This window comes from Nannospalax galili, unplaced genomic scaffold (genome assembly GCF_000622305.1).
Source record: "Nannospalax galili isolate Female #2095 unplaced genomic scaffold, S.galili_v1.0 scaffold76, whole genome shotgun sequence".
NCBI classification, from domain to species: domain Eukaryota; kingdom Metazoa; phylum Chordata; class Mammalia; order Rodentia; family Spalacidae; genus Nannospalax; species Nannospalax galili.
The window spans coordinates 3,433,380-3,442,965 of NW_008339767.1; the positions used below are offsets into that span (position 1 = coordinate 3,433,380).

Here is a 9,586-nt window from a genome sequence, read left to right on the forward strand (position 1 = left end):
TTTTTTGAGACAGGGTCTCACTGTGTAGCCCTGGTTGCCTGGAACTTGCTTTGTAGACCCGACTGACCTCAGACTCACAGAGATCTGCCTGCTTCTGACTCCCAAGTGTCAAAAGTAAAGAAGTGTGCCACCATGCCCAAAGGTCAAAAATGAAGATTCTTATTAAGTAAGATTAAGTTGAGCCCCAAGGTTCTGCATAGTTCAGGTGGTGCTGATGTGGTTGGTCTATGCATCACATATGAATAGCAAGCTAGTACAGCATGTGGCCTCTTTTTCTGCCCTAGGTTGTCAGTATAATTAACAGGCAGATGTGAGTTATTTTCAATTAAACACAAGGCAATGCCTTACTTTCTATATTCTAAGTATATTATGAGCTTATACTGGACTGCAAAGTATGGATTTTGTTATTATTTCAGGTTTAAAAAGAATTCAGAATGGTTTTCACACCACCTAAGGGAATGTCACAGAATATACAATTTCCTGTTTTACTTTAAGAAATACTTAACTATATGAGAAAGTGACTTGGAAAGCACTAATACTGGAATCACACTCTCAGGACTGTAGTTTGAATATGAAATGCCCCTCATAGTTTGACGTGTTTGAACCCTGGGTTCCCAGATAGTGGTGATGTTTGGGGAGGCTGTAAATCTTTTAGGAGTTGGAGCCTTGCTGGAAAAAGTGGGTCATTGCGGGTGGGCGGAGGGGGTGTTGAGGTTTTATAGCAAGGCCTCACTTCCTGTTTGCTCTTGCTTCTTGACTTTGAATGCAATGTGACCAGATGCCTTCTGTTCTTGTTACTATGCCCCCCCCCCTTCCTGGCCATGATGGACTGTATCCCCTAGAACTGTAAGGCAAAATAACCTCTTTCTCTCTTAAGTTGCTTCTTGTAAGGTATTTGATCACAGCAATGGGGAACAGTAACTAATAAACTCAGAGATTCTGATTTTTATTCTTCTAGGAGTGCAGTCCAACTGTTGGAACTTTCCAAATGATTATTTGAAAGTGTCATTGAGAAGCCACACTGGGGGTGGGGGGGTGTTATGCACAGGGTGCTGTCCAGTGTGGAATGCCTCTTAGAGAGTAAATGTATTGTACAAGGAAAATAGCATATGTTTTAGGGGAAAAGGGGTAAATTCAAAAGAGTGAAATTAAAAAGCTACTATGCAATAGAAGAGCTGAGTGATAGTCTAAGTATTGACTAAAGTCCAAGAAAAGAGTGTGACTGAATAGAGGCTCCCCAAGTAATAGCAGTGTGGAGGAGACTGAGTCCCACCTTGTTCCTTGCTCTTATTGATCTTGAAGCAGCACAAGGCTAATGCCTTTGTGTTCCAGGTGGATGTTCTGGAGCCAGAATGGAAATGGATAAGGAATGCATGTTTGCAATGACTGCTAATCTCAAATCTAATGTTTTCATTTTGGAACTGCTTAATGGAAATAATACAATTAATACACTTAAACTCACAATAACTATAAAACTTGAAAAGGGCTTGCTGTTCCCTAGACCCCCAAACCAGGGCAGAAGGCACCTTTGGTTGGTACAATACAATCTGTGGAGTTCATGATTAAGCTATGTTAATGATGCTTTTTTTGTTTTTTTGGTGCTAAAGCAGCACAAAAAATATCAGTGAAAAAAAGTAGCACACCAGCACACTTTGCCCATGCCTCACACCTCATACTGGTTGTGCTCTGGGCAAAGGGACCTTGTAACCATCATAACACAGCTGACACAAGGCTATATGAGCCTGGGCCTGAGAACCTGTCTAGACACTTTAGTTCGGATGTGATGTCATCCTAGAAAACTAACCCTTGACCTTTTCACAGGGAACATGTATTTATATATTTATAAGGTTTCAGAAAGTAATTCTCTTGTGAACCAGAAACCAAGAGACACCTGGTGAACAGTAAATATCTAGACTGTCAGAAACTAAATCTGAACACCTTTATCAGAGAGGCACCACCCAGTTCAAGTGAACAAAAGGTTCATGGTTTTCTCTTTCTCAAAGAGTTCACTTCTGTTTGTGATCTGTCAGCCAATAGGGGATTTTGGTTACAAATTCTTATCCTTCTATCTGCTGCCTGCCTCGCAGCTGTTTAAGGTTCCTATTGGGCACTGCCATTATCTCAATTTCAATTTAGCCACTAGATCCCCAGGCCCCAACAGTCCAACTGGAGGCACTTTTGCTTCTCCCTGCTCCTTGCCTTCAGGTAAAGGTTGGTGCAACAAAAGCAAAGCGATAGTGTCCTGTCATGAAGGGGCCGCTGGAAACACAACAGGCCCATCCCTGGCCACAAAGGGGCCCTTGTGGCTTGTTTATCTATAGGCTGCTGAAAACCTAGGCCGTCACTTTGTTTGACTAGAATAAAAAGCTTGAAATGATCTTGAGCACAGATTTTCTTTCATTTAAAAGAAAGATCAAAGGATGAAAGTCTCATCTCCAAATCTCACATTCCCGTTCTCTCATGTCACCACAGTGAAAGCAAACGATATGTAATTATTAACTGATGGATTCCTTATGAAGAGTTTCAGCTACAGCCCACGGTATTCGTTTACTTTGTTCATGCATTTAGCTCCCTCATCAGTCAAGACCAAAAAGTAGTACTTTGTTTGACAGATGAGGACCCCCAGTGTAAGTATTCTTAGAGTGTACATGACACATCTACATCAGAAATCATGCAACATACTGTAATCACTCATACATTCTGCAAAGATGATTTTCTCACAAAACAGTTGTGGCAGAGACTTGCCGAGTAATAATTGAAAACAATTGCTTGCAATCCAGTTTCCCAAACATCGAACTGGTAAGAATGTTCTTCATGCGAGGAATCACTTATTTTCATTTATGTGGCGCCTGGGAGGGAAACTACTGATGGAAAAGGTGTGTGTTCAGAGCAGAGGACACAAGAACCACTGCGAGATACATTTGTGTGTCTGTGCTTGTGGTCTGTGTGAGGTCTGTGAGTTTATGTATGCAGGTATTGTGGGATTGTTTGTTACTATGTGCAGTGATGGGCAGCTTGTGGCTTGTGGACCTGTGCAATAGTTGTGCTTCAGGACAAAAGGGTGGATCTTAATTTCCTAATTTGAGGATCCTTGACAGATACGCAGAACTTTAGTTTTCATTCAACTCAGCAAAGTTGAAATCCAAAGACGTGTAGACAACTTAAAGACAAAAAAACCAAAACCCAACCCCCGCAAACCCAAAGATGCCAAAATGTCTAGATTGTTCTATCCAATTTTCTAGGTAAAAGGAAGAATTATTTCTGACCTGAATTTAGAAACAAAAATCTTAACTGGAATGTAGGACAAGATCTTAGAAGTAGATGTTTTTGTGCTGATACACCAACATACAGGAGACTTCTGATTGCAGGTGTTGTAATTAGATCCAAGAATGGGACCCAAATCCATATAGAGCATCAATCCAGGGACAAAGTAAAGTTGGACATCTCAGTGTTCCTTCCCAAATTTATCATCAATATGTTTTGTGATTACAGTTGTACTTACAGGGATTGGAGGCTTCGCAAGTTCTGTAGAGCTTCTGTGGGTACCTGTCTTAGCTGATTATTCTGCAGCATACTGTATATTAAAACAAATGAAGAAAGACATTATATAAAATTAACAATAGTTAACAATAACTGATCATAACACAACAGAGCCAGGCACTGTTCCAGGTACCAGAAAAACAGCAGAGAATCATGCAAGATTTTTGCTCTTGGGGAGCTTCAATTCCCAAGGTGAGTGCAAAGAACGAAAAATAAGTAAATGAATATATAATATAAATGACAGAGCTGTGGATAAAAAGCAAAACACAGTAAACGGTCATAAGATAAGGCTTTTATTTTAAAGGTGACTCAGGGAGGGTTTCTCTGAAGAAGTGCTCTTTGAAGAGAGACCAGAATGAAGGCAAGGACCAAATCTTGTGAACCCTGGAAGGAATTACTGAGGATGTAGATGGGATGTGGTGGCACATGTCTTTAATTCCAGCACTAGGGAGGGAGAGGCAGGCAGATATCTATGAGATTGTGGCCAGCCTGGTCTACATTGTGAGTTCCAGGTTATGGAGAGATCCTGTCTCAAAAAAGAAGTTACTGAGAAGAGAATGTGCCAAGGACCACATGTTGGAGCTTACTGTACTTCTAAAGGAGCAGCAAAGTGTAGGTGTGGATGAGGAGGAGTAAGGAAGAGGTGTGGATGAGGAGGAGTAAGGATATGCAGTAAGTTGAGAGAGGAAAATGAGACCATTGCATGGAAAATTTGGATGCTTTTGAATATGATGAAAACCTCCTTTTGAAGGGTTTAAGTAAGAAAATGATCTGACCATATATATATTTAAAGGGTCATTATGGTGGTTGTATAGCTAAAATGCAGATAAAGATAACAGTAGGAGCTGATTAAAGATATCACCTATGCATGGCAATACTTTGCTATAAACATACATATTGTGTATGCACATGTAAGTGGTTATGCTTTTGCTGTTCTTGCATAGTTGAGTAGCTTTTTTTTTCCAGAGCATTGAGAGTATAGAATGGAAATACCTGGCAATAAAAAAAAATGCACTATTGCTAGCAGGAAAATAGCATAAAATTTTTTATTAGATTTCTTTTATTTGCTACCTTTTCAGAAACACTTATAACATAATAACCTTACACACACACACACACACACACACACACACACACAAACACACACAATTTCATGGTCTATGTAAGCCTGAGTCAGAAGACTATTTCAGGAAAGTAGAAATTAAAAAAAATTTCCATGGAGCTGGAGAGAGGGCTCATGGGTTAAGAGCACCAGCTGTTTTTGCAGAGGACCCAAATTTGATTCCCAGCATCCACATGACAGCTTACAACCATCCATAACTCCAGTTTCAGGGGGTCTGATGCCCTCTTCTGACCTCCACAGGCATTGCACTTAAATACATGGAGGCCAAGCACTCATACACACAAAATAAAAAATAAGAAATAAAATATTTTTTAAAAAGAAATATTGGAATTTAACAGGTCAAAAACTTATATTTGGATTTTTGAAATGATACGCCTGCTCTCTCTACAGCTGAAGTTTATTTCCATAAAGTGACTGGTTGAGGTTCAATCCTGGGTATGTCTAAACACAAAGCTTGGTGTCTTTTCTTCTGTACCAGGCAACATTTTCAGGAGGATTACCTGTTAAATGCATACATTCTCAGGTCCTCTGGGGCATGCAATGGCTAAGCACATGGATTCTCACATCTGACCACATCTGCCCTACCATTACCCACATGGTCTAAGGGCAATCACAGATTTCTTTATGTTTTAGTGGTCACTAGTGAGTCCCACCTTAGAGGCTTATTGTGATGATTCAAGGAGTGAAAGTACATAGAACATCACTTGCTATGTGGTCAGCATTCAATACAGGCTGACCCTTTGCATTTGCCTTAATAAATCTTTTCTCAAAGCTAATGTCATAGTGGGATTTGCTGAATGTGACATTTTAATTGAGTTGGAGAAAAATACTCTAGAACAGCATTCTTAAAATTTAGGATTTATCAGAATCCATGGCAAGACTTGCTAAAATACAGATTGTTTGGCCCTACTCTCAGTTTCTGGACAGTAGGTCTGGGTAGGGGCTGGATATGTAACTTCTAACAAACTACTAGGTACTACTGATACTGCTACAACCTGAAGATCACCATGTCATGCTGCTTCTAATAGAATATTTTCACCCAAATTTGAGGATGCATTGGGCTTGGAGTCCTGGCGTACAAACCTGCCCAATTCCCCTCACCCTTTGTGCTTTATCTGTATAATTCAAACACCATTATCTGATTGAAAAGGTGTTTGAGAATTAAAATATGTATGAAATGTGTAATACCTTCATGTATATAAATATTCATTATTTCATACAGCAGTAAGATATGAAAAATATTTGCAGGCCATAATATTTATATTTTTTCACGATGACTGATGTTTTGTTTTCTAATGAACATAACTGCCATTTGTTATTTTATTTTATTTTTAAAATTTTATTTATTATTTTTATTTTATGTGTATGCATGTATTGCCTGCATGTACGTAAGTGTACCTGTGTCATGCAATGCCCTCGGAGGACAGAAGAGGCTGTGGGATCCCGTGGGACTGGAGTTACAGACAGTTGTTAGTTGCCATGTGGGTGCTGATATTCAAACCCAGGTCTTCTGCAAGAACAACCAGTGTTCTTAACCACTGAGCCATCTTTCCAGACCCCATTATTTTATTTATTTTTATTTTGTGTGTATGGGTGTAATGCCTGCATATAGGTAGGTGCCCATGCCATGTAATGCCCTTGGAGGTCAGAAGAGAGTGTCAAATTCCCTGGAACTGGGGTTATAGATGGTTGTTAGCCACCATGAGGGTGCTGGGAATTGAGCCCAGGTCCTCTGCAAGAGCAGTCACTGTTCATTTTTTTTAATTAAAAAAATTATTTTTAGAAGAAGCATTTCATTACAGCTTTAACATACTCAATAACAGTTTCCAGCGAAGATACGTCTCATTCAAAAGTGGCTATAAAATTTTTAGGTTCACTGTTGAACTTAATAACCACATACTTAGAAGAAGCATTTCCTTACAACAGCATTGAGATATTCAATAACAATCTCCAGAGCTAAGATGTATGTCTTTCAAAATTGGCTGTAAAATTTTAGGTTTACACTTGAATTAATATAGTTATACAATATTGTACTCAATATAAACCCTATAAGACATAAAATTAAATGAGGTTTTAACCTTTACAAAAGATCTCCAATTCATTATTAAAATACAGAGTTTCAGTCAGGCATGCTGGCGCACACCTTTAATCCCAGCATTCGGGAGGCAGAGGCAGGCTGATCTCTGTGATTTCAAGGCCAGGCAGGTCTACGTAGTGAGTTCCAGGACAGCTGGGGCTACAGGGAGACCCTGTCTCAAAAATATCAAAAATAATACAGCGTTTCATACAGAAAATATCATTTTTAATACAATTGACATTAATATGTTTGCACATGCATTTCTAATCTCTATATATCAGATTATTACTAGTCAGAGTCGGTTCCTTTCTGAGCTCCTTGGCATCTGATCATGGATATAAAGTCATCAGGTAGATTTCAATGATAATTCTTTTCACATATACTAATTATTTTCCACAACAAGGATACATCTCTTTCAAAAGTGGCTGTAAATATTTAGGTTCACAGTTGAATTAATACAGTTATACAATATTGAACTCAGTATGAACCCTGTAAGACATAAAATTGAATGAGTTTTAACCCTTTAAATAAGATCTCTATTTCATTTTAAAATATGCTGTTTCCTACATTTTTAATGCTACTAACAATTAGATGTTTCCACATGTGTCTTTAATCTCTATGTATCTGGTTATTATTAGTCACAGTCGGTTACACTCAGATCCTTAGTACCAAGTATGGATATAAAGTCATCAGGTAGATTTCACTGGTAATGTTTATCACCTCTATATAACATGAAGTAAATTTCTATGCTTCCGCCTCAAATATGTCTTTTTTAAAAAAATTGTTGATTTTTCTGTGTGTATATCATACAGAACTTCCTACACAGTCTTATTCATCTATATACCCACTTCCCAAATGGCACCCTCCTGTAGCCTCCCCCTCCCACACACTGGAGCCCTTGAGCCACTGTCAGTCCCTTTACTATCCTCTATGTTGTAGACACTTCCAGCCATTCTCCAGTGCCTGTCCGTCTGCTGAATCTAGTCAGCCTATCTAGAGAGCCTTGTTTTAGGAAGATCAGCTGTTCCTCATCTATCAGCAATCAGTTGTCAATATTCCTTTAGGTAAGATTGGGGTCTGGTTTTCATTTTCCCAGTTCTATGCTGGGTTACTATCTGGGAGTCCCTTTGGCCACCACCTTGGCCAGTAACTCAAAGGAAGGTATCACCTGTCTGGCATTGTTTCTTGTTATGTAGCTTTTAGCTATACATATGGTCTCTTAAAAATTATATTGACCCCATTAATCTTTGGTTATACTTTCCTTTTGGGTGTTTAACACCCTACAGTTGGCCCAGATAAAACAATTTATTTTTACTCTTAAGGTCATTTGAGGATCTGTTCCTCAGGGGTAACATGGGCTTGGGAGAAGCCCCTGGCTACTTTCTTTTACCAGTTCCGTCTATGTGAAGATAAATCAAAGGTCCTACTTGACCATAGCTGGCTTTGCTTGGAAGCTTGGAGGAAATGTTTCCTTTGTGTTGACCCTCCTTTTTGTAGACTGGACACTGGTTCAGGTCCATCTGGTGGAGTCTCCACGGCCTCCTTGCTCAAGAGGACAGGTGACTCACCACAGTTACAGGACATTTTGAGAGATGCTCATAATCTCCTGGAACTTAGTCGACCTAGGAGGGCAAGGAGCAAAAACTGTCCTTTGTGTCCCCCTGACCAAATTAGTATAGGCCTCAAAGTATGGCTGTTAAACATCCAAGAAGGTTAGTTCCACCAGTCTGGTACTTTTAATTACCATATTCCATGTAGACAGAGCTTGGACAAAGACCAAATTCTCTCAGATAAACCTTACCTAGGCACATATTACATTTTTTGATCAGGTTGTATATGTAACTTCTCAGTAGGTTGTTGGCCTAATGTGGTTCCCTATGGTTTTCTAAAACTAGCTAGACATTGTTTATCTCTCACATTGTCTAACCCTTTCACCAAGGTTTCTCCATTTAAGGTGCCCCATTTTTTTCCATTTCTCCCTTAATAACACCCTTCTCCTATGGTCCCACCTCTCTTGAGCTCCTTCTTTCCCTTTATCCCCTAGGTTCCTTGTATAACCTCCCCCCCCCTAAAATAACCCCATTAGTGTCCGTATCTCCCTTGTTAACACCTGTTTTCTACTGATCTTCTCTTTCAGATTCTTTCTTTTCCTTTACTTCCCTGGTTCCTCTTCATTATCCCGATTCCTGTAGTTATGTCTGGATACATATTCACTTACAAGGATTTTGTGCTAGGATCCACATATGAGGGAGAACATATGCCGTTTTTTTTTCTGACTCTGTGTTATTTCACTTAGTATAACAGTTCCATCCATTTACATGCAAATTTCATGATTTCATCTTTCTTTACTGCTGAGTAAAATTCCATCATATAAATGAACCACATTTTCATTATCCACTCGTCAGTTGAGGGACACTTAGGCTGCTTCCATCTCTTAGATATTGTGAAAAGAGCAGCAACAAACATGGATGTACAAGTGTCTCTGCAATAGGACGAGTTCTTTGGGTATATGCCAAGGAGTGGTATAACTGTGTCAAATGGTAGGTTCATTTGTAGTTTTTTAAGAGTTCTCCACACCCCTTTCCATAGGGGTTGAGCAAGTTTGCAGCCCCACCAGCAGTGGATGGGCATTCCCCTGTCCCCACATCCTCACCAACTTTTAGTATCATTTGTTCTCCTGATCTTAGCCAGTCTGACTGGGGTAAGATGAAATCTTAAAGTGGTTTTAATTTGCATTTCCCTAATTATTAGTGATGATGAACACTTTTTGAGGTGTTTCTTAGCCATCTTTATTTCTTTCTTTCAGAACTCTGTTTAGATCTCTAGCCCATCTTTTAACTGGGTCA

The 9,586-nt window shown here is 39.3% G+C and overlaps 1 protein-coding gene across 2 annotated transcripts in view; it reads right to left on the reverse strand.

Moving 5' to 3' along the window:
- Lgr5 (leucine rich repeat containing G protein-coupled receptor 5) overlaps positions 1 to 9,586 on the reverse strand; it is a 146,999-nt gene that overhangs the window by 45,338 nt on the left and 92,075 nt on the right. For both annotated transcript variants that reach the window (XM_017798552.1, XM_017798551.1), the window contains exon 4: positions 3,503 to 3,574. In XM_017798552.1, the coding sequence (XP_017654041.1) occupies positions 3,503 to 3,574 (72 nt within the window). The remainder of the gene's footprint in view (positions 1 to 3,502; positions 3,575 to 9,586) is intronic.